General features: G+C 40.2%; 1 protein-coding gene across 1 annotated transcript; it reads left to right on the forward strand.

The window, feature by feature from the left end:
- The first annotated feature begins 146 nt into the window (after nucleotides 1-146).
- On the forward strand, nucleotides 147-25859 carry LOC117379382 (solute carrier organic anion transporter family member 1C1-like). The gene is made up of 20 exons (XM_033976084.2): nucleotides 147-184; nucleotides 772-879; nucleotides 1295-1340; nucleotides 2624-2732; nucleotides 3429-3565; nucleotides 4802-5325; nucleotides 5877-5963; nucleotides 8280-8421; nucleotides 8989-9121; nucleotides 10402-10523; nucleotides 10840-10986; nucleotides 11067-11165; nucleotides 13306-13572; nucleotides 15247-15411; nucleotides 16943-17138; nucleotides 18481-18646; nucleotides 20287-20471; nucleotides 22086-22150; nucleotides 22995-23112; nucleotides 24564-25859. Exons 7-20 carry the CDS (start codon nucleotides 5913-5915, stop codon nucleotides 24775-24777), a joined length of 2070 nt encoding a protein of 689 aa, XP_033831975.1. The 5' UTR covers nucleotides 147-184; nucleotides 772-879; nucleotides 1295-1340; nucleotides 2624-2732; nucleotides 3429-3565; nucleotides 4802-5325; nucleotides 5877-5912; the 3' UTR covers nucleotides 24778-25859.
- The last annotated feature ends 488 nt before the right edge of the window (nucleotides 25860-26347 follow it).

Consider the following 26347-nt stretch of genomic DNA (forward strand, 5'->3'; position numbering starts at 1 on the left):
ATTATTGCTACTACTGTTATGATTAAAGAAACAAGGAACAGCCACTTTAAAAACTGCTTATGTTCTATAAACTGTTTGACACTGGTCACCTGACTCTGCTGTGTATACATTTCATTGAATCATCTTATTTATTTTTTATTTTTTAGTTGAAAAGTTCTGCTTCTACAAAGGACACAATTATACAGTAAGTTTTCCGTTATTAAACCCCGACTTTTTGTGTGTTTTGTTAAAAGGCTCGTGTTACACTATTGTCTGATCTGATTTAATGTTGTTTCCTCGTCACAAACAAACCTGGAGTTGTGTTTTTTTTGTTTCCTTCACTCATGTTTAACACACAAACAAACCTACAGATTTAGGCTGAGTTCTTTTTCCTCTCAAACTGAAAACGCCCTCTTCCACCTTGTGATGTCATCATGTGGTAATACAGGAAGTGCTCCACTGTGTTTTTACATTCCGCACACCTTCGCTAGAATCATTTGGATCATTTCAGCTTCTGGAATTGCCAATACCTACTGAAATAAGGGTAAAAAATGTAGCTGTTAACATGAAAACTCCCACTTGATGACATCACAAGGTGGAACGTTGCATTTTGGGCTTTGGAGATGTTGACAGAATAATAATAAAGTGTGACTCAAACATGTGTGAATGAAACAAAACACAACTCCAGGTCTGTTTTTGATGACGTAACAACATTATAACATGACTTAAACCTCACAAGAGTCAAGTTTGTGTAATATAGAACCTTTAAAGTATAAGTACTTCATTTTATAGATTGGTGAAACGTGGAGAGATGCTGAAAAGCCGTGTGTGTCGTTCACGTGCAGCGCTGAAGGAATCCAGAATGAAACGAGAGTGTGTCCGTCACATCACTGCCCCGAGGTCTGTGCACAGTATTTACTCAGTGACGGATCTAACGCTAACTTAAATCAGAAATACAAACTGAAATACACCTTATAGTTTTACAGTTAGGCCTGTCGGGATAATACTATATTTCTGTGGTTTAAATCGTCTCTTGAGTTAGTTTTGTTTCAGGACCATAAATCATTGTTTATTGTCTATATTTACGTCAGCAATTATATATAACTTTAACATTTTTTTGTTGTGACAGGCCTAGTTACTAAGTATTTTTTTCATTTTTCTTGTAGACTTTATAATATTAAGATTTCCTTTTTCAAATGTAAATCTATCTCGTTGTAGAGGGGTGTGTGTGTGTGTGTGTGTGTGTGTGATGATAGTTCAAAGCCATTATGACAAATTATGATCAAAAATTTGAACACATGTTTGTTCTTTTCAGGAGGACAGGATTTGGGACGAGCAGCGCTGCTGTTTCACCTGCAGAGGTGAGTAGTACTCAGTTACTTTCTTTCGCATTTTTTGTGTCTTATCCTTTGGAAACACCAGATTTCGTAATTCCTGTTTTTTCAATGTAAATATTTTCCCAAATCTGTTTTTTGAGTAATGTCGTAGCGGGTGAGTGAAGCGGACCAAAGGATGCAGACTCGGGGAATATTTACAGGATTTATTGTAGAAAATAGACAAGGTACAAACAGTGGGTGATCCGGAGGTGAGCAGGTGAGCAGGAACACAGGAAACACAGGGACCGGGGACATGAAGGGACCACAGGACGACAGGCAGACCAGACGGGCATAGGGCAAAGCAGGCAGGAGACATCCAGGACCGGCGCACGACAGGAACGCACACAGGAAAGAAGTGACACAACAATGATCCCGCGCTGAGTCTCTTCTCCCAGCTCCTTTTATGCACAGCAGGTGTGTTGATTGCACTGATGGGCTGCAGGTGCGCGCAGGAGGAGCCAGGAGCCCAGCCCAGATCTGGCAGGTGAGGGAGGGAAAGAGCAGGACAGGAGTAAAACCAGGAGCGGACAGTGCGGATCATGACAAGTAATTTCTAGGACGAATACTGCAAGCTTTTTTTAAGTATCATCTTTTGAACGATTCTCTTACTTACAGTGGTGGAAGGTGACGAAGGTATCTGTACTTTACTTAAGTACATTTGACAGTGGATACTTTTTACTTTTACTTCACTACATTTGAGAGCAGTATCTGTACTTTCTACTGCACTACATTTTTGAACAGGACTGAAAAGTAAAAAGTACTTTTCATCTGATTTGAGGGGTTATTTTTACCGTGTTCGTGGAAAGTTCAAGCTTTGGCTTTGAGCGAAAAATAAATACACAAAATTTATAAGAAAAGTTAAGACATTGATTCGTATTGTTTCTGTTGAACAAAATATGTCTAAATCTATATTAATACATTTAACACTTTAACAAATGAACACTTGTGTGAAATACTTTTACTTTTTACTCTTAAAGTACTTTTTTTTTTTATTTAAATACTTTTGCTTAAGTCGATTTTTTTCATGTGATACTTTTACTTGAGCAACTTTTTACCTCTGTATATGTACTTTTACTTGAGTAATAAAACTGAGGACTTCACTAACTTCTATGCAAACAACGAAATCAGTACTGAGTGTGAGTTCACATCAGTATCTTAGTTTGTATCAGTTAAATATTGACACGTTCCTGAGGTGTGTTTCCAGAGCGTGTCCACTTGGGGGCAGTATATACAGCTCCACACATTTGAACATTGTTTCTGTTTTGCAGGCGTCTGTCGCTGTGCTCCTGTGATGACCACTCTGAGTGTTTATGTGGAGCAGTGTTTCTCTGAGCTGCAGGTCCCCGTGTGTGACGGCCTCTGCCACAGCCAGCACAGGTCAGAGAGGAACACAACACCTCCACACACTGCACTGAAACACGATGAGTAATGTTAAGAAGTAAAACATATAAAGACTATTCTAATATCAGTGTTTCATGGGGACGTCGCGCTGTGGCTCCTAATCTGGGTGACACATTGCAAAAGTTTGTGTAGTCAGAGTGCATAAAGAAGTGGACTAAGTCAGCCTGATTTGTCTGTTATTCACGTTCATATCTTGAGTTACGGACACAATAGCGAAGTAAAAACCCCAGGATCACGTAGAGCGGGTTAATACGAACATTTAAGACCAAAACGATGAGTCTGACAGCAGCAGTTACAGAGAGAGCGGCGAAAGATGGAGCCGGGAGTGCGCCCATGCTCACTTCCTATTTGTAGCATGGCGGCTAGCAGGTTAGCTATGTCCATTTATACATACAGTCTATGCCAGAGGGTCAGGTCAGGCATTTTTGGTAATTATATATTGTAAAAAACAACCTTTTATCTGTTTATATGTCATGTGATGGGTAAGTGTCGTAGTTTTTGAAGTCTCCAGTTCATAATATTCATTTGAACCATTTTAAAGTAGCTCCTTCTTGCGTTAGCCTTTCACTGCTAACACTTCCTGAACACTCTCACAAACACATACAGTTAAACATAAGAAAACCTCTGTGTCCTGAGCCCTGTGCCGATGTGAGGTCTGTCTGTGTGTTGCAGGGTGGTGCTGTCTGGAGATCTGCAGGTGAAGCAGAGCAGCAGCTGTTGCAGAGACACGAGCTCAGTGCCCAGAGCAGTGACCCTCCAGTGCTCTGACCGCACCAACCGCACCTACACCTACTCCCACATCACCCGCTGTGAGTGCTCCCCATGTGAACAGGGCGTCGTCATCGATTATCTCCCCTAACTGTTCTGAAAACCTCAAAAATACCAACTGATGTAAGATTGGAAATGTTTACTAAACTCTAAATCATTTTTTTTTTTACTTTAAAGGTTCTATATTACACAAATTTGACTATTGTGAGCTTTAAATCATGTTCTAATGTTGTTTTACTCCTCAAAAACAGACCTGGAGTTGTGTTTTGTTTCATTCACACATGTTTGAGTCACACTTTATTGTCTTAAACATGTGTGAATGAACATATATATAAACTAATGTGTTCATATGTGCTGTCGAGTAGTTTATAAACGATACAGATTAGATTTTTATCGCTCACTTTTTCTGTGGAAGGAGTCCAACAACAACAGGATGTGCCCCTCTGACAATGAACAATGTTTCCTGCAAAAAATCATTTACAATTTTTTTTTTTTTACAGCTTTTATTGTGAAAAATATATATAAATGTTTTGTTTTACAATTGTGCAACCAGATCTCAAATCTCCAGATCAAATGTAAATAATCAAAAGTCAGTGAAGCTTATGTAGAGAAATCATAGACTGTATATATAAATGGACATGGCTAACGAGCTAGCCGCTGCGTTACGAATAGGAAGTGAGCGTTGGCGCACTTCCAGCTCCATCGACTCTGACTCCAATTCACTTAAAATGTTCGTATTACCCCGCTCTACATGATCCTGGGGTTTTTATTTCACTTTTTTTGTCCATAAATCAAGATGTGAACATTAGTAACAGACAAATCAAGCGCCTTATTTCTAGCGTTAGCAACAGGTTTGACTGACAGCGATGCTAATTCCCTGCTCTCTGCTAAACCAGTGGTGCAGGCGAGAACGGGCGTTACCTTGAATTGGATTGACTCTTTGGTTGCTATGATACTCGTGGTCGGAATTCCTAATACGAAACTCGGCTCCAAATTAGCCGCTATAACTGCTAGCCTCGATTAGCTTCATTTGACTGGAGCTAAATGCTGTGGGTGACATCGCACTCACTCAGTCCACTTCTTTATACAGTCTATGGGAGAAATTATTTTAATATCATCATAAAATATAATTAAATTCTTATCAGTTAAAATACTCAGCTGTTTCGTGTCTGTTTGCAAATCTCGTTTTCGCATCGCGGTGAAAGCATTACGTTTTAATTATGTCGCTTAATGAAGAAGATTGTGTCATCTAAAGTCATGCTAATGTCGCTTCACAGACCCAGGCGTTAGCAGCACCTTACAGCGCTATCAGGAGAAAGCCATTGTTAGCGACTCTCAATAGGACAGGAAGACTTTGATCAGAGATGGGAAACACCCTCGGGTTGTAAAAGCGGTTCGACACGAGAGGAGCCAAACATTCACCTCTTTGAAAACAGCTCAGAGTCAACAGGCCTCAAACGTCCCACTGTCCCGAGTTTGTTTGTGGTGTATTCAAAAGGACAGGTCAAAGATGTCCGCCGCAGAGGATGTACGGGACCTCTCCGGACCTCGCTGAACCCTTATTTCTGCTTTTGCATAACGTCGCAGCGAAGTCACGTGTAGTTTTGTGTAATTTGGAGAGTTTGGAGCTGACGCGATCAACAGGCACGAGAGGGAAAAGGCAAAAGGGGGAGAGACTGGGTTACTCATTACAGCTTATAGTTTGTTTGTGATAAGATCTATGGTTTAAGCCCAAAGTCCTGGTGCGTTCAGGGAGCCTTCACCCATCACCTCCTTCAGGACCTCCGCTGCTGCTTCTCAGGTGAGTGTAGCTTCAATGCATTCACTATTTTTGCACAAATTTCAAATGCAATGAAAGAAATCTGGCTTTTAATGCAAGATTTGAGCTTCCAAATTTGACTGTTTTACCACAATTCATGCAAGATTGCAACAGTTTTTTTTGGAGGTTTCTATGACAAGATTTAATTGGGTTAAAGAGTGAGCATTTACCCCTGATCTGGAAGATATCTGGTCTCAAAATCTTACTTTTTTACTATTTTGAGATGTCTAAACTCTACTATGTTATCTTATGAGTTCATTATGTTACTACTGTCGCTTCCAGTTTTGAATTCATTTTTTTAAGATTTTTTTTTCATTATTTATTTATTTAAAAATTTCAATTATGTGTTTATTATTATTGCAGATTTTGATTCATTTTTTATGTTTTTTTAACTTTTTAAACACAGTTCCTATTCAAAATTCAAAAAGGCTTGTCCTTACAGCCTTTAATAAGCCAGTTCACATTGACACAGGTCTAACGGAAGGAAAAAATTGTGATCTCATTGTGAAGCCTTATCTTTTTGTGAATGGCAGGTCCCGTTTTGTTCTTCTCTTGGTCTCACCGGCATCATGAGCGTGGCAGCCAAAACTCCACGTGAGAGCTGCTGTTCCAAGCTCAAGGTCGGAATAATATGAACTCTGGTTACACTTAGTATCTTTCAGTCAACATCAATGATCAAGAACTGTTTAATTATTAGAGAATTGATACGTTTATTTCTACTGCACGTTTAAAACAAGTCGAGCTGAGCAAAGTGTTTCACATAAAAGTCAACACAAAATAAAACGTACAGATATAACACGGTACAAAGGAAAAGAACAACAAAACGTAAAGATATCCAGTGTTGCTAGTGTTAAATACCAGGGAGAAGAGGTGGGTTTTAAGTCTTAAACTGCACCCAACACTGTCAAAACGTCTAACACAGAATTTATTAGATATTTATTTACACAGCTAATAAGTGTTTGAACCATATCTGGGTTAATATGAACATTTAAGACCAAAGTGACGAGTCTGACAGCAGCAGTGACACAGAGAGAAGCCACAGTTTTTCAATAGAAACTGAATTGAAGCCAGAAGTGCTAGCAGGTTAGCTATGTTCATTTATATAAACAGTCTATGATTTGAATTCAGAAGTCAGTTTAAAACGTCTGACGAAGTGAACATCTAAACATTTTATTTCATTTTTTTTTAGACAGGAGGAGCATTTTCGACTTTTTTCATGAGCGCCCGCTGCAAAATGTAGAAAAATATAAACAAAAAACAAACGAAACAAGTCAATTTAAAACATTTAAAACAGGCGCAGGTGCGATATCTCTGTATTTCTCGTACCAGGTCAGTATTTAAAGCCGCACTACGCAATTGTTCTAGTCTTGACTCCATCGAAATGCAATTACCAGTACTTTGATTTGAATGTTCCACAGTGTAGCATTAAACGTATCTATCTCCGTGTATAAAAGAAACTGACGCTACCAGACCGAGCTACAGGTCAGATCTACGGAGAGGAGACCCCAAGCACAAGAATGTTTTTCAAGTGACCTTTAGCATTTTACTCATTAGTGGTATTTTAATTGGTCAAACAGGTCATTTTAATGCCATATTGTGAAATGTTGCAGTCAAGGTAATAAAATCTCCATTGAGACAAGTAGCCTCAGTTGATGCTTCACCAGAAAAGTTGCACATTGCGTCTTTAAGTTGAATCATTTAAGCTTTTTATGTTGGGAGACTTTGTTTTTTTGCGCCCCTGACCTCTCATTGTGAAAGTGTTTTAATCTTTAACCCTCATTTGGACAGATATCACCAACACTATCTTTTTTATGGTGTTTGGTCTAAAAACCTTAAGTAGTTAAAGTTTGACCCATTTTCACCAAGTCACAGAAAAGGACTTTGAGCCACAAACGGCTCAGGAGCAGCGTCAGTTTGAACCAATGAAATAAAAACACCAAAAAAGACGTTTATTAGTGAAGAAACGTCATTTTAACAGAGGCAAATCAAAGAAAAGAAACAGTGATTAGTTTAACGCTTTTTATAGAAGCCATTTTGAGGACTTTTGATCGTTCATGTTCAAAACTAAAGAAATTGCTATGACAACGGACACATTTTTTATCACTGAAACGCTTGGATGAGTAAAAAAGGGATTTTAAAGGCCAGTTTAGGTTCATTATGAAACTTAGAAGATCTGCCACCTTCTTGTATCCATAGAAATAGTGTCGCTTTGGTGGAACCTTCCAGGCGAAGCAATAACATCGCCATGGAGATGAGCAGGACACTTCCACCAGAAAAGTTCCATAGTGCATCTTTAAATGATAAAAGAAAACACGGCTCAAACGAAGTCCAATTTAAGTGCACCATGAAACTTAGAGGATCTGCCACCTTCTTGTATCCATAGAAATACTATTGCTTCGCCTGGAATGTTCCATAGTATGGCATTTAACAATCTAGCTATCTCCATGGAGACAGGCAGTCTCAGTTGCAGGTCAGATCTGTGGAGAGGCAACCCCGTTCACCGCAAGAATGTTTGTTTTTCCATTGTATTTTTAAGCAACAGCAAACATCTGAAATCGAATAGATGCGAGACAGATAAGTTTAATGCCGTACAGTGGAACATTCCAGGCAAAGCAATAACAAAACATCGCCATGGAGACAAGCAGGACCTCCCAACAGAAAAGCTTCATAGTGCATCTTTAAATGGTAAAAGAAATGAAGTCAGATTGAGGTGCATTATGAAACTTAAAGGATCTGCCACCTTCTTGTATCCAAATATTATTGCTTTGACTGGAATGTTCCACAGTATGGCATTAAACAAGCTAGCTATCGCCATGGAGACAGGCAGATCCAGTGTTAAAGTGATAATTGTCATGTTCTAGTTGGATCAAAAACATTTCTAGAGCCTGTACCTAATCCACTGAGTGTCTTGTGTCTTGTTGTGTTTTCTTCCGCAGCTCTTCCTCGCTGCTATGGCCTTTGTGTATTTTTCCAAAGCTTTTTGTGGAGCGTACATGAAGAGCTCCATCACTCAGATCGAGAGGCGTTTCGACATCCCCAGCTCCCTCATCGGGGCCATTGACGGCAGCTTTGAAATGGGTAAAGATCACAAACCATCTTCTACTTTATTCCAGTTTATTAAAGGTCCTATATTACACAAAATAGACTCTTGTGAGGTTTAAGTCGTGTTTTAATGCTGTTACCTCCTCAAAAACAGACCTGGAGTTGTGTTTTGTTTCATTCACACATGTTTGAGTAACATTTTATTATTAGTCTGTTACATCTCCAAAACGCTCTGTTCCACCTTGTGATGTCATGAAGTGGTAGTTTTCATGTTAACAGCTACATTTTTTACCTTTTAGTTTAATACAGATTGGCAATTCCAGACCTAAAATGAGCCAAAAGATTCTAGTAAAAGTGTGTGGAGTTTACAAACACAATGGAGCACTTCCTGTATTACCACATGATGACATCACAAGGTGGAACGGAGCGTTTTCAGTTTGAGTTTGAGAGAAGAACTTGTGTTAAACATGTGTGAATGAAACAAAAAAAAACAACACAACTCCGGGTCTGTTTGTGACGAGGAAACGACATTAAAACAGATCATGAAAATGGCGTCATACGGGCCCTTTAAGTTATTTAAAGTGACGTGTTTTGGTTGAACAGGAAACCTTCTGGTGATCGCGTTTGTGAGTTACTTTGGTGCTAAACTCCACCGGCCCAGGCTGATCGGGGCGGGGTGTCTCATTATGGCAGTCGGAGCTTATCTCACTGCTCTGCCGCACTTCTTCCAGGGACAGTGAGTACATGTTTTTAATACACGGGGTCACGGGGTCAAAATCACTCACACATAATAACGCGTTGGATTTACTGTATATAGCTCCATTCACTCCACACTCTAATCCACTCCAGCCACATCTGCCCAGAGCTGGACTGAGAAAACTGAGGCTGACAAGCTCCGTCATCTGCCCTACCAACCAACAACACACACACACACACCACACACACCACATACAGTACACACTACGCCATGTGGGTCAAGTGTCTTGCCTAAGTTGTCTGTGTGATCCCTCAGTCGTCCAGGTGTGATCCACAGCAAAATCAAAATTCAAATCTGTCGTCCAAGCTGCTTCTTCTTCAGTTCTGGTCAGATTCCTGCTGGACACTGTCTTATATCTGTCTGAAGGAAGGAGCTAACGACACTGAAGCGAACACAACGCTTTGTTTACAGTTTGAGAGAGCGATTATGCACAATATGACTCAGGCACAGTTTAACAGACCAGGCCAACAAACAGAAACGCTAACCAGCATGTGTGTTAGTTTGAGTGTCTTCAGACAGATATAAACCAGTGTCCAGGAGTAATCTGACCAGAACTGAAGAAGCTTGGATGAAAAAAAACAACTTTTTGTCCAGTTGACAGAATTTTAAATTTTCTTTTGCTGTGCCTAAAGACACTGCTCCTCACTGGCTCCTGATGTTCAAAGCAGCGACACACTCATCTAATCTACATCAACCACATGGACTAAACCAGGACTAAACCAGGACTGAACCAGGGCTGAACCAGGACTAAACCAGGACTAAACCAGGACTAAACCAGGACTAAACCAGGACTAAACCAGGACTAAACCAGGACTGAACCAGGACTGAACCAGGACTGAACCAGGACTGAACCAGGACTGAACCAGGACTGAACCAGGACTGAACCAGGACTGAACCAGGACTGAACCAGGACTGAACCAGGACTAAACCAGGACTAAACCAGGACTGAACATGTTGAATCAGTGTTTCAGTTTTGTTAAAACCTGGAACATTCTTCCTGAAGATGTGACTCAGACCTCGACTTTGACAATATTTAACTCTAGACTCAAATGGTTCTTTTTATCTGTACATGTGACTGAAGGAGTTTTTTTTCTGCCTTTTCTCTTTTATTGTCCCTTTTATGATGATTATTTATGTTTTGATTTGTGTGATTTTAACGTCTTTCTTATTCTGTAAAACACTTTGAATTACTTGATGTATGAATTGTGCTGTACAAATAAACTGACCTCGTCTAACCTCATAAATAAATGTGTTTTCAGCTATAAATATGAGACCAGCATGTCCCACAGAGCTGCAGCTAACAGCACAGAGACCATTTTGCCGTGTCTGTCCAACCACAGCCTGGAGACAGAGGATGGCCCCAGTCTGCAGGCTAAGACAGGTGCAGTGTCCATGTTTTCAAGTGTCATATATGACTCAAGTAAATATAGAGGATAAAGCAGAATTACCCCAAAAAAGTATTCAAAATGTACGAAATGTGTTGTTAAAAAAACTTGACATACATTTATGGGAGTTCGTCTTAATGAAACGTGGCTGTTTTAAATATTTTAAGAAGACTTTGGGTTCACTTTTATTTATTTTAACTTAACCATTTTTATTAACAGTCTACACGATAAATCCTGACGCCCAAAAACGATCGTTCTGTTAATAATATTTATCTTTAATTCCATTTGTCGTTTCCTCATCGTTCCCATCAGGCTGTGAACATTCCGGCGGTTCGCCTATGTGGATCTACGTCTTCCTGGGCAACATGCTGCGGGGCATCGGTGAAACTCCCATCATGCCGTTGGGCGTGTCCTACATCGATGACTTCTCCAGGGAGGAAAACACGCCTTTCTACTTGGGTTGGTGCTGCGCTCACAAATCCACAAAGTGATTATGACGTTTGGATGTTCATGTGTTTATGACGGGTTTGTTTTTGCAGCTTGTATCCAAACTGTGGGGATTTTGGGGCCCATGTTCGGGTTCATGCTCGGCTCGTACTTGGCCAAAATCTACGTGGACATTGGGTTTGTGGATTTAGGTATGAAGTTTCTTATGTGTTCTTTTGTTTTATCAGTTTAAATGTCTAATTACATAGTGTTTATATGAGAGCTGTTTATTTCAACTTCTCAACTTTATTTTTGAGTTTTATTCTTCTGCTTCATATCCCTAAACAAAATCATTTTCTCTTGGGGGTGAGTAAAAGTTCTAAAATAAGCACTTACGGATAAAAACAAAATTATAATTCTTGTGTGTAAAGATGTTTATGAACCAAAATTATTCAAAAGGTTTAAAGTTTATTTTGAAGTCAACATGAAGACGTGTTCTACCTGGTTTAGTTATAAAGGATTCAGATTTTAAACTGAGATTTAACTGGAACTAAACCAGGACTGAACCAGGACTGAACCAGGACTGAACCAGGACTGAACCAGGACTGAACCAGGACTAAACCAGGACTAAACCAGGACTGAACCAGGACTAAACCAGGACTGAACCAGGACCGAACAAGGACTGAATCGGGACTGAATCGGGACTAAACCGGGACAAAACTAAGACTAAACCAGGACTAAACCAGGACTGAATCTGGACTAAACCAGGACTAAACCAGGATTAAACCAGGACTAAACCAGGATTGAACCAGGACTAAACCAGGACTAAACCAGGACTGAACTGGGTCTGAATCGGACTGAACCAGGACTAAACCAGGACTGAATCTGGACTAAACCAGGACTAAACCAGGACTAAACCAGGACTAAACCAGGACTAAACCAGGACTAAACCAGGACTAAATCAGGACTAAACCAGGACTAAACCAGGACTCGGACAGAACCAACTCAAATCTCTATAAAGACAAACTGCTCAAACCAGGCCCAGTCCAGAGCTTGTGTGGCTGCACTTTCAGTCTGTCCCTTCTGAGCTACCGTAGCTTCTGTTTGCTCAGATGATTTTGCATTCTAGGAACTGTGCTGTTTTATTTTGTTGTTTAACTCTTTGCCCAGAAAACATGTCTGAGATCTTTTACTTACCCCGCTCTGAGCAAACGGATCACAGGGGACGGACTTTTTATAATTGAATCATTAACTTATGAGCCGCACTATTTCTAGATCAACCAAACCTTTGACACATGTATTTTAAGGTAAACCCTCTTGGCGCTGGCTTGTGTAACAGTCTGTTTGCACATCTCTGACCTATCGACGTAAAATCCGGCCATAAACATTTTGTATTTAACCCTTTGAACCCAGTTAACAATTATGGCATTAAGTCAATACGTATTAGGTAATTGTTCGACCTGGATTCTACGTTAATAACACGGGTCATGTATGTGTAAGGGAAACGTACTGCAAGCAAAGGTGCACTGTGTAACTTTTCAGATGGAGGGCCTGGTTCGTCTTGTCTCCATGGAGATATTATTGCTTTGCCTGGAATGTTCCGCAGTGTAGCATTAGTAAAACAGTAAATGGTCATTGGTTTTTATATAGCGCTTTTCCACCTAAAAAACGCTTTACATCAAGAAACCACTCACACATTCACACGCACATTCGCACTTTTAGATCAGTGGGCAAACGCTCCACAGACTGAGCTTGCCCCGTTAAACTTATTTGTCTCCATGGAAACAAGCACGTGGCGCCACCAGGTCCAGTTACAGGCAAGATCTGTGGAGAAGCGAGTCCAACCACTGCTATAATGCATCTTTTTCACTGTGAAAAAGATGCATTTTGTTTTTTTTTAGTAGCATCAGTGGGAAAACACTTTACTAACTGAGCTCACGCCATTTGACTACTCCGTCTCCATGGAAACAAGCATTTGGCACCACCATATCCAGTTATATGGCCAGATCTGTGGAGAAGCGAGTCCAATCGCTGCCATAATGCGTGTTTTTCAAAGTGTTTTTATTAGCAAAAGTGAATTAATTAGTGAATTATTACATGCTAGATGAGTTTGATGCTATATCGCGGAACATTCCAGACAAAGTAATAACATCTCCATGGAAACAAGCAGGTAATACGCCCTCCTGTGGTAAAGTTAGATAGTGCGCCATCAATCTACCCTAATATTTACCAAAGTAAGACGGGAGAGGTCTCGAACTAAACCAGGACGCAACCACGACTGGACCAGCTCAAAATGTTTTCATATTTGGCATATTTGGGTTTTTCATTTGTTCACGTTTTTTTACTTCCCAGAAACGGTGACGATTACCCATAAGGACTCCCGGTGGGTGGGGGCCTGGTGGCTCGGCTTCATCATCACAGGGACGGTGGTTCTGATGTCCAGCGTTCCCTTCTGGTTCCTGCCCAAGTCTTTACCGAAACAGGGCCAAAAGAAAACGACGCCCGAAACCAAGGAAACGGAGATGACGTACGTGGCTGAACAGGAGAGCTTCCTACCGCCCGAGTCGCCAGAGCAAGACCCCAAAGAAAAACCTGTTACGTTTAAGGAGCTGGCCAAAGGTGAGTGCCACATGGTCCTGGGTTCAATTCCCAGATCTGGTAGGGCCTTTTCCGAGGGGAGTTTGCATGTTCTCTCTGTGTACATATAGATTTCCTCCACTAAAAACACGTGCAACAATATTTACTACGTGAAACCTTTACACTCAAGGACAGTATCACTTTATTTATCCCTGTGGGGCAGTTTAAGGACTTTGAAAAGTTGAAATATAAGTGTGTGTATATTTAGTGTAGTGTTCTGGTGTAAGGAAACGTGACAAACAGGACAAAAGCAGCTAAGTTAACAACATAAACAATTACAAGAACAAAAAAAGGAGTCAACACGAAATATCAGAGCATTAGAATAGAATAACTTTTGTTTCACTCTCATAGACTGTATATATAAATGGACATAGCTAATAATAAAGTATCTCTGAGGAAAAAATGTGGGCCATGTCAACAGAGCTGCAGCAATTAATCAGAATAATCGCGACTAGTCGACTATTAAAATGATCGTAATCGTGTTTGGATCATCGTTGCTGTTTTCTACGCACTATTACAGTGTTTTTAAATGTTTTTGAGTTTGAGTTTTGCAGCGCACTTTTGTTTATTTAAAATCTGCTCCAGCAAAACTTAATCAAATGAATCCCAGGAGAGAAAAAAGTCCTGTGCAAACTGTTTGTGTCACTGTGTTTGGATTTTGTAATGTTCAGAGGTTTGTTTAGGACACTCCAAGATGACACAATATTATATTAAAGTGCACACATATTACACTATGTCCTGATCTGTGTTATAATGTTGTTTCCTCATCACAAACAGACCTGGAGTTGTGTTTTTTTGTTTAGTTCTCACGTGTTTAATGCACAAACCCTGCATATTTAGAGTTCTTCCCTCAAACTGAAAACACTCTGTTCCACCTTGTGATGTCATCATGTGGTGATACTGGAAGTGCTCCACTGTGTTTGTAAACTCCACACACCTTCACTAGAATCATTTGGATCATTTCAGTCCTGGAATTAACGACCTCTATTAAACAAAAGATAAAATGAGACTGTTAACTTGAAAACTACCACTACATGACATCACAAGGTGGTCTTTTTTTCACAAGCCAAAAAAAAAAAAGATTTTGTTCACTGAAAATTTGATTTTCAAACTATTAACAGTCCAAACCTCAGAGTATAAAAAGTGTATAGAGAAAACGTATATTCAAGCTCAATTTTCTACACTTTGATTTAGTTACTGTGCATTGGTCTCAACAGCGCATTAGCAAAGCATTCTGGGATGTGTAGTATTAGTGGTACATGCACTATACACCAGCGGGACAGCTCTAATGCACGTTTAATATGATCTCACGGGCCAAATATAATTATACCGCGGGACAGATTTGGCCCCTGGGCCTGAGTTTGACATATATGTAATAAAATGTGACTCAAACATGTGAATGAAACAAAACTCAACTCCAGGTTTGTTTTTGAGGAGGAAACAACGTTATAACATATGACTTAACGCTCACAAGAGTCAGTTTTGCTTAATATAGGACCTTCAAACAACATCCTAATGGAGACGAGCAGGTGGCAAATCCCCCAGTAGAAAAGTTACATACTGCATCTTTAATAAATCAAACTGGTCATGTGAGCGTTACCTCAAAATAAAGTCCATTTCACTTTTCGTAACTTCCAAATGTCTCTTGTTTTGCAGATTTCATCCCGTCTCTGAGGAGGTTGTTCAAAAACAGCATCTTCTCGCTGCTCGTTCTCATGTACCTCGTGATCGTGAACGGGTTTATCGGCATGATCACTTTCAAGCCCAAGTTCTTGGAGCAAACCTTCGGCCAATCGGCGTCCAAGGCCATCTTCCTCATAGGTACAACGCAGCTACGACTTCCTGTTTGTGCAACGCTGCGGCCGAAACAATGATATTATTTGAGGGAAATGTGATTGTTGAAGATAATGGCGCATTCAAACACACAGTAGGTGACACAGCGGTTTGCTTTGAGGAAATCCAGCTATATAAGTTTTACGAGCAGCGCTGTCCCCGTGTTTGTGTTTACTGCGGACGACAATGGCACATTAACTCTAGAAAAGTTCTTTAATGTAACATAAACAGCGACCAGAAGTAAAATCAAAAACAAAAATCCAAAATGGTAACTGAGAAGACGTGACTCTGACAGTGGACCAACAGAGGGCAGAAGAGAGCACAGGGGTTATATGTACGAACGGACGAAGAAGAACAGGTCCTGGAGGGGCGTTAGCTTCAACAGCCTCGCTCCTGATTGGCTCTTTGGTTGCTATGATACTCACGTTCGCAGTTCCTAATATGAGCGGGGCAAACAATCAATATGACAGGAAGTAAAACACAAAAAAACAACAAAATACAAAATAAAAATAGGTTTAAGGTAATAAAATAACTCAAGAAACATTAAAACGATGACATAATATGCTGCTTTTGGTGTTTCATGATGTAAAACTTCTTTCCAAAACTGAAAATTATTAAAATCTTTGTGTCATTTTGGGTAATATAGGACCTGTAAATGATCACTATTTAAAATTACACTATGTAACTTTTCTGGTGAAGAGTCCAAAGTTTGTTTGTTCCCACAGAAGTTGTTCCTTTGCTTTAAATGTTCCACAGTATGGCATAATTAATCTATTTTGCATTCATTCAATTTTCAGTGTTTTGGTTACACAAAAACAGAAAGTGAGCGGCATCACCTCTCCACAGATCTGACTTGTAACTTGGCCTGGGGGCATCACCGGCTTGTTTCCATGGAGATAGACGAGTCTAATTCTATACTGTGGAACTTTCCATGCAAAGCAATAACATCCACCAGAAAAAATATTACACTATTTTCTGATCTTTTCTAATGTCGTTTCCTCGTCAAAAACAGACCTGGAGTTGTGTTTTTTTGTTTCATTCTCACATGTTTAACACACAAACCCTGCAGATTTAGACTGAGTTCTTTTGTCAAACTGAAAACACTCCGTTCCACCTTGTGATGTCATCATGTGGCGATACAGGAAGTGCTCCGCTGTGTTTTTAAACTCCACACACCTTCATTTCTAGAATCATTTGGATCATTTCAGCCTCTGGAATTGCTGATCTCTGCTGAACTTAAGGTAAAAGGAGCTGTTAAAATGGTTGAAAACTACCACTTGATGACATCACAAGGTGGAACAGAGCATTTTGAGCTTTGTAGATGTTACAGACTAATAATAAAGTGTGACTCAAACATGTGTGAATGAAACAAAACACAACTCCAGGTCTGTTTTTGATGAGGTAACAGCATTAGAACATGACTTAAACCTCACAAGAGTCAGTTTTGTGTAATATAGCCCCTTTAAACTGTGACCCGTCCCTTTAAATGTCTTCCTTTGCGTCCGTCCTCTCTGTGTAGGCATCCTGAACCTGCCCGCTGTGGCGCTGGGCATTATCACTGGAGGTTTTGTGATGAAACGTTTTAAACTCGGCGTGATCGGAGCGGCTCGCGTGTCCTTCTCCGCCTCCCTCGTCTCCTTCGGTTTACTCTCGGCTCAGATCTTCCTTCACTGTGACAACGCGGAGGTCGCCGGACTCACCGTCACGTACGAGGGGTGAGTATGTCCAACGTCTACCTAAAGGGGGCGCATTATGTCAAATCAGCTTCGTGTTTTAACCGTGTTCTCTCCCTCATCGTTAGCATGTTTGAGTAATCTTGTGTAGTCCTGCTCTCCAGGCTTGAGTGCTCTGAAAATAGCTGTTTTCACCTACCCCCTGTCCCCACCCACAGCTTTGCGCTTACTTGAGATTTATCCCAAAAAAATCTGACTTTTCATTGATTTTAAACTATATAAACAAGTCACTGAAAATATAGAACATGACATGCCACTATGAAGAGACAGGTCGTATCGGTTCTGCGGTTTTGAACAAGAAATCATAGTTTAGAATGAACAAAATGACAAAAACCTTCATGTAAGTACCCCCCAAAAAGCATAATTTGTTTTAAAGAAGGTCCTTTATTATGCAAATTGACTCTTATGAGCTTTACGTCATGTTCTAATGTTCAAAAACAGACCTGGACTTGTGTTTTGCTTCACTCGCACATGTTTAACTAACACTTTATTATTAGTCTGTTACATCTCCAAAGCTCAAAACGCTCTGTTCCACCTTGTGATGTCATCAAGTGGTAGTTTTCAAGTTAACGTCTACCTTTTTAACTTTAGTTCAATTGAAATTGGCAATTTCAGGAGCTGAAATGATCCAAACGATTCTAGAAATGAAGGTGTGTGGAGTTTAAAACACAGTGGAGCACTTCCTGTATCGCCACATGATGACATCACAAGGTGGAACAGAGCGTTTTCAGTCTGGGAGAAGAACTCAGCCCAAATATAACTGTAATGAGGAAACAACATGGGCCCAAATTTCACTATAGCTTTAATAAAAGATTAATCTTACAAATAAGTGCAGTGTGTAACTTTTCTGGAACGTGCCATAGCGTCACCTCTCCACAGATCTGACCTGTAACCTGGCCTGGTCTCTCCATGGCACCTTGACGCTTCCCTACAAAAGTTACACAGTGCCTCTTTAAATACATTCTGTGCCGTGTTATTGAAATGCAGCGGTTTTGCAAATTATTGTTGTACATTTGATTTTGATTTAATTCTGTCAGTCTGTCTCCTTAAAAGTGCAATAATTAAACAAAACTGAATCATAAACTGAATTACCACATGATGACATCACAAGGTGGAGCAGAGTGGAAGAGCTCAGTGTAAATCCGCAGAGTTTGTGTGTTAAACATGTGTGAACGGAACAAAACACCAGTCTATCTGCTCTAAAAAAAAACAAAAAAAAACACAGTAATGAAACAAAATGGAGTCATAATTAAACTTCTTTAGGTGAAAAACATGAACAGTTATGGACATTTGACCTCTGACCTCCGTGTTTGTGTTTCCGCAGCGTTCCTCGAGTGTCCTACAGCCAGCAGACGTTAGTATCTCAGTGTAACATGGGCTGCTCCTGCTCGCTGAAGCACTGGGACCCCGTGTGCGCCTACAACGGGATGACCTACGCCTCTCCTTGTCTGGCCGGATGCCAAACGTCCACTGGAACGGGAAAGCAGATGGTGAGTCTGGGCCGGTTTTGTGCTACGGCAACACAATGAACGTTTAATGACAACGCCATGCCGCCGACTTTCACCGGAATGCAACAATAGCGGCGGGTAAGGTGAGGATTTCCAAACAGGAAGTGAACACGGCCGCGCTTCCGGCTCCATCGACTCATTTTACATCGGAAAACTGTCACACATTTCTCTGTAACTGCTGCTGTCGGAAGAATCTTAATCAGACGCCGCCAGAATCAGAAAAGGATTTACAGAACGTTTAGTGAATGAGTTTAACAAAGTATTAATGCTTTGGTGATGGAAAGTCATCAATAATTAGTAAGAAATTGTTAAACGCAAAACGTGTTCAAATAAATAAATAAACCAGGGCCAAACCTGAACTAAACTAGGACCAAACCAGGATTAAACTGGGACTAAACCAGGACCGAACCAGGACTAAATTAGGACTAAACTAGGACTAAATCAGGACTAAACCAGGTCCAAACCAGGACTAAGCTACAACCAAACTAGGACCAAACTAGGACTAAATCAGGACTAAATCAGGACTAAACTAGGACTAAACTGAGACTAAACTGGGACAAAATTAGGACTAAACTAGGACCAAACCAGGACCAAACCAGGGCTAAATCAGGACTAAATCAGGAGTAAACTAGGACTAAACCAGGTCTAAACCAGGACTAAACCAGGTCTAAACCAGGTCTAAACCAGGACCAAGCCGGGACCAAAGCAAGACTAAACCAGGACTCTAAGAATGTTAATTTCCGGTGAAAGTGTCAAAGACCAAGAGACTGAAACATAAAGTCAGGAGGTTTAATGAGTTCCACAGGTAAAGTGAACAATGAAGCAACGGAAGCAACAGACTCTCAGGAAGAGAGTCCAGAGATGAGCCTGTTCTTTTATAGTGTCACTATATCTGTGTGGCTGTGTGTTTGTGTGTGTTTGTGCGTATGAGGCCAGTCCTCTTCTGGTCTGCACGGCGTTACACATTAAGAACATTTAGGCAAAGTTGAACTAGGTGAGTGTTTTATGCCCCTCTCTGACAGTCGGGGGTGAGAGGGACAGACCAGAGCTGTTCTCTCATCGTCCACACGTCCTTTAAACTACCGGGACTAAACTGGGACCAAATCAGGACTAAACCAGGACCAAACTGGGACCAAACCAGAACTAAACTTAGACCAAACCAGGACCAAACTGGGACCAAACTGGGACCAAACCAGGACCAAGCCGGGACTAAACCGGGACTAAACCAGGAAAAACATGAACACAGCATTAGTTTTATACACACATAACCACAGTTCTGCCAAAATGTACAGACTCCTCCCTCTTATGTTCCTGTTTTATTATAATTGAAAAGTTTTAAAAATACAAAAACGAGACAGAAATATCCACAGCTCTGCCCGGAGTGTAACATTAATTCCAGATAGGAAGTGAGCATGTGCGCACTTCCAGCTCCATCGACTCTGGCTCCAGTCCAGATTGGCCTCTATAACCGCTCTAACCTCGATGAGCTTCATTTGGAGCTGAACGTCACACCCACTTAATCCACTTCTTTACACAGTTTATGGTTAATTAACATCTTGCATTTACAAAAACACTCTTTAAACATTAAATCTATGTCTGTCTCTTGCACCGTCCCTCCTCAGATGTTCCATAACTGCACCTGTGTGGAGGACATGTTGACTCCAGGGATGAACAGCTCGGCCGTCCTGGGTCAGTGTCCCAGACAGAGTAACTGTGATCGGGTGTTTAAGTTCTACATGGCCCTGTCTGTGCTGGGCTCCTTCATCTCGGCTGTGGGCGGGACTCCTGCGTACATCGTCCTACTGAGGTCAGAGGCACAGCCCGTCGTCCTACACACCGTTTTACCCTAAAATATTGTACCTGTGTTTCTTTTTTATTTATTTATTTATTCATACAGATACAAAAAAACAGGGAGTGATATAATCTGATTCACAGAAGTGTCACAGTTACACGCTCACTCAAGTCTGATTATGAAGAGATATTTGGAGTTATAATTATTAAAATCATCTTATTTCTTTGTGATTATTATATATCTGACATCTCACTTTGCTGTTTACATGCAATTTGAATTTGATCTTAAGGGTCCAGAAATCAGATAATAATCAGATTTTGGTGTGTAATTTGGTGCAATTCTTAACACCAGTCCATTGGAGAGTGTTTTGCAGTTCAGATTTCACTAAAAAGCAATGGAATTAATAGACTCTATGCACAACAGCGCCCTCTACCTCTCTGTTAGCGTCACTACTTCCTGTCCAGTTTTATCTCTACGAGGTTTTGGCCGAGTCTCGCTAAAAACAATAAATATTTAAAGATGACACAGTGACGGGGAGCGTTTATGTTTGGAAAGAGACATGTTTGTGTCTCCATGCTAACGCTAATGCTAATTTTGAGGCATAATACATATTAAAAGTGTTCTCCATGTAAACATAATCAGGTTGTCTTTATTTTAATTAGTTTGAATTTTAGTAGGTTGTTTATTTTATGTTTACTGATTTTAATAAAAGTGACTGTTAGCTTTGAGACCACGCCCCGGGGTCTAAATATGGCCGCCCGTTCAAGTCAATGGGCCGTGGTCAATGGGGCATGTCGTGAGTTTAGCCTTTAGCCGCTACGTACATCCGGTCCTGAGCGACTCCCCCGTGAGACTTTGAGCGATGAGAGCGAGTGAAGTGACCACGATGAAGTGAATAATAAATAAATGCTAATGTTTGTGCTTCCAGGAGCTTCTTCTGAGCCATGTTCTAAACCTGCGGCTCGTTCACGTCGCTCACAGGCTCGTTCATGTCGTACCACGTGACCGCTCTAACCAATCAGAGCTCGAGCTTAGCCAGAGCAACATAGAGCGCAGTCGAAGCTAACGGTTAAAAAGTGTTTTGAGCTTAGAGAATGTTTATGATCTGAAAATAGATCAAAATTGACACAAAATTCGATCTGTTGTTAACGAGTTGTGAAAGCTATAGGTCCCTTTCTGGGCAGGAGGGATTTTGTTGTTGTAGTACCAATGAACGACCACTAGTCCAACTCGAGACAGCTCTAAACTAGCAATGCACTGTCCAGTTACCGGTATTTGAATAGATCCATATTTGAGACACAATGAGCCAGCGAATGCACGTGTTTGAGAGGGAACCTTTTAATTATTTTATTGATATAATACTACAAACACATTTTATCTTTATTAGCTGATGAGAAACCAGAGCTAACATATTTTTAATTATAACACTGTAACTCGTAACTCTGGTTCTTAAAAAGGTTAATTTATTGGTGCAGTGCAATTATGAAATATTGCAAGATTATTGAATATGAAAAGCCTCTTATGGGATAAACACATATATTTGTTTGTTTGATTGAAATGGTAAAATGACATAAATACGAATGCCAAACATATTAAACATCTGTGTGTGTTTTTGTTTGTTTTTTATAGGTCGATTCCAGGTGATCTGAAGTCTTTGGCTTTGGGGATGCAGACGCTCATAGTCAGAACATTAGGTAAGGTTTTTCAAATAAATGTAGGTTTTGTATAGATTTATAAAGTAAAGTGCGTAGACTGTTTATATAAATGGACAGAGCTAACCTGTGAGCCGCCGCGTTACAAATGGCTCCGTCGACTCCAATTCTGGCTGCATAAGGACGAGCCGCACCAAAACTGAGACGGGAAAGAGGAGCTGAGCTGTTTTACTTCACGAAATTGGAAAACGCTCCAAGGAAAAGCAAAACCGGAGACTTTGGAGACACAATCGAAATTGAATAATGCGATAATTAACTTTTACACACACCTACTCCTGTTTTTAATGTTTTATACTTGCATAAATAACAATAAACAAAGAAAAAATTCAGTTTACATTAGAAAACTGTGGCCCGTCTCTGTAACTGTTGCTGTCAGACTCGTCATTTTGCTCTTAAATGTTCGTATTAACCCTCTACATGATCCTGGGGGTTTTATTTCACTATTGTGTCTGTAAATCAACACATGAACATTAATAACAGACAAACCTGGCGACTTCTTTCCTTGAAATCGTGTCTTCTAGCGTTAGCAACAGACACGACTTCAAGGTTTGATTGACAGCGTTGCTAAGCGCTCACTCCCCGCTAAACCAGTGGTGCGGGCAGAGAAGGGGCGTTACCTTCCACAGCTTCGCGCCTGATTGGCTCTTTGGTTGCTATGATACTCGCAGTCGGATTTCCTAAGATGAAACTCTGCTCCAAATTCGCTGCTGTAACTGCTCTGGCCTCGATGAGCTTCATTTGGCTGGACACTCGCTCAGTCCACCTCTTTACACAGTCGATGGTACAGTATAAATATATATAAATCTCTCTTTTTTTCTGTTTCCAGGTGGAATTCCTCCTCCCATTTACTTTGGCGCGCTGATCGACAGGACGTGTTTGAAGTGGGGCACGAAACAGTGTGGGGGACGAGGAGCTTGCAGACTTTATGACTCCAATGCTTTCAGGTAAAACAATATGTGGGATTGTTTTTGCTCTGAAGCATCTCTTAAGCAGCCAGGCCCAGCCCAAACCTTTTTATCATTGTTGTACAGTCAGAGATGTTCAGTCTGGAAATGTTTTGTTTGAATGTCATTTCAGAGGTTTCAGGAGGAAGCCCAACCCAACCACCGTTTAACTCAAACCGTGTCATCCTTAAGTCGTTTTTATGAGTCGGTTAATTATTTTCTTCAAATTATAAGGAGTTTTATGGGACAACAGAAGAAGGGAAAGGGTATGGAGCGAGCTAGCGTACATATGGAGCAACAGTGGCTCAGTTGGTAGAGCTTTTGTCCACTGATCTGAAGGTTTGCTGGTTCAAATCTCTCAGAGCATTTAGAACGACTCTTCCGACATTAATCTGAGTAAAAACAGCACCGAGGAATGAACCCTCATTGTACAGTGGGACTTTGAGTCACATGGGTCAAATTCGACCCAATACCAGAGATGCCCCGAGCGTAAACACCATTAAAGGAATAATAAGTGTTTTTCAAAGACAGGGGGCAGTGTGTGATCTCCACAGACCTGACTAGTCCTGATTTCTTCCTGTGGGTTGATCTTAAAGAAAAGGTGTTTGTGAATAAACCTCAGACGACTTAATAAACGACTTAAAACGTCTTAAAACGTGGATCATATCGAGGATCAAATAAGAGACATAAGCCGGAAATGATTTAAATGTGACGCAAAGTGTGTTGGATCAGGCTGTTCAGGGCCAAACACAAAATGGCGGAAGAAATAAAAATAAAATAAATAAATGAAATAAACTTTTTTTAAAAATAAAATAAAATTTCTCAAAAATTACAGACAAATAATAAAAATAATAAAAAACTGGAAAAAAATATATATATCACAAAAAATTACAGAAAACAAATAAAAATAAAAAATGAAATAAAAGTAAAAATTATATATCACAAAAAATAGAGAAAACAGACAAATAATAACGATTAAAAAATTAAATAAACTTTAAAAAATGAAATAAAAGTTAAAAAAAATGGTGGATGCTTAAAAAGCTTTTTTTTTTTAAATTTAGGTCATTTTTACTTTCTCTAGTTTAAGTTGTGATAAGTTCAAGTGTAAGTGAACAATTATATAACCGTATATATCACCAAAAATCTCAGAAGGTTCTGTTTATCTACTGCTAAAATTTGGTGAGTGTAACTTAAGAATTAGAGGAGCGACTGAAGATTTAAAAGTGTCAGTGACTTTTGGCCAAGTACATTGATTCTTAGTTCTTGTTTAAATAGTTGTTTTTGCTTGAGCTCCCCCTGCAGGTGTGTCTGTGTGAGTGCAGTTTGGGTTAGATACAGACTGACGTAGGCTTTTGTTCGATCCTCTTTTTGTCAAGTAGCAACCAAAATACAGCTTTCCTCATCGTTTTTTCCTGTGTTTCTTTGGACTTCTTTCACTCTCTGATTTGCAGGTTGATTTTCTTGGGGTTAGTGACCGGTCTTTACGCTCTCGGGAACACGTTGTGGGGCGTTCTGTACTGTCGCATCGTGAGAAGACAGAAGAAATTGGATCGGAGGCAGCGAGAGAAGGAGAACGGACTGGACGGGGCCAACGGAGCGCCCACGGGACACGCTCAGATCACCCTCGCCCCAAACACGGACACGGACAAAGAGAGCACTATTTAACTGTGAAATCTGCTGCTTGAAAACTGGACCAGACAAGGCAATGGTACAGTGACAGCGCCCCCTGGTGGTTAAGCAGTATACCTCTTTACAAATGTTTCATATTACATTTATTACAGTATTTCATTTTTCAAGGTCAATAAGCAATTTCTCAACATAATTCTGCAATCGTTTTGTCACTCTGGTAAACAGTTACACAAGTGCTGAAAGGGAGAACCCAAACGCACAAAACAGTTTACACAATACCTATGTTTTGTGACTCATTTTAAGATATTCCCCATGACAAATGTGAATTTTAGCAGATTATTTTAGAGACAAATTGTAGCAGTCAGACTCATTGTTTTTACACAAACTTCCTGATAATAGTCCGGTCACAGTGAGACGTGTTAAAGGGCCGATATTACACAAAACTGACTCCATGTTATAATGTTGTTAACTCCTCAAAAACAGACCTGGAGTTGTGTTTTGTTTCATTCACAGATTTCCAGAGCTGAAAATATCCGAATGATTCTAATGTGCCTTATAAATCCAGGTCTGTTTGTGATGAGGAAACATTATAACACAGATCAGAAAATGGTGTAATACGGCTCCTTTAAGTGTTTGTGTGAAGCTTGTGCACTATCACTCTGTTTTTTATGAAAGTGAGTCATTAGGAAATGGATAAACTTGTGCTAGAGACAAAACGTCCCATTAAGTGTAAACAGTCTAATAAGTCATCTTTATTACCTCATAAATGTCGCTGACCCACATTCGGACGTGTTGTAACGTGTTGTAACAGACTGTAGGACACATTGTTTAACATGTGGTAGGACACGTTGTAGGACATGTTGTAGGACACGTGGGTCACGTTGTGGGACATGAGGTCACTGTTTCACAGTCTCCTTTGTGTCTGGAGGGTCAGTGGTTTCTCAGAAAGTGTTTCACTGGTAACAGATGTTACATCCTCACTGAGTAGAAAGGTCAGGGACGTTTGTTTAAACAGTAAAGAGCCACTGTCCAACCCCTTCTGATCCAAGTGATTATTGTGTTTTTATACATGTGTCACATTTATATGTTTCTGAAACTTATTAAAAACATTGAAAGTGAAATTTTATTGTCCTGATTTGACACATGGTCAACGAGTCGCCATTTTAATAGTTCTGTGTGTTTTCTGTGTGTTTTTTAATCTTTATCACAGTTTGACAGCTGCAAGTTTGTCTTTGCCACACCCACAGTCACCACCAGGCGGTGCTGTTTTCAACTAAATGTCCACATCGACTGATGCCGCACGTTTAACACAGGAGAGGAAGTGTAAGGTCTGATAAACCTCTGCAAACACCTGCAGATACTGCAGGACACGGGCATGAAACTTTGAAGTACATATACACAAAGCAGTAGTAGTAGTAGTAGTAGTATCAAACATAGTAGGCCTAAGTGGTCGTCGCTGTTTTTGTTTTGAATAAACCTCCTTAAAGGTGCACTGATAAATAAACTGTATCTGATTTCTCTTACATTCTGTCAGTTACACGTGTTTTATTACTAAAAAAAGTGATTTTTTTAATGTGGGCGGGGCTTCTCTCCACAGATCTGACTC

The sequence above is a fragment of the Periophthalmus magnuspinnatus genome, chromosome 12 (assembly GCF_009829125.3).
Source record: "Periophthalmus magnuspinnatus isolate fPerMag1 chromosome 12, fPerMag1.2.pri, whole genome shotgun sequence".
Classification (NCBI taxonomy): domain Eukaryota; kingdom Metazoa; phylum Chordata; class Actinopteri; order Gobiiformes; family Gobiidae; genus Periophthalmus; species Periophthalmus magnuspinnatus.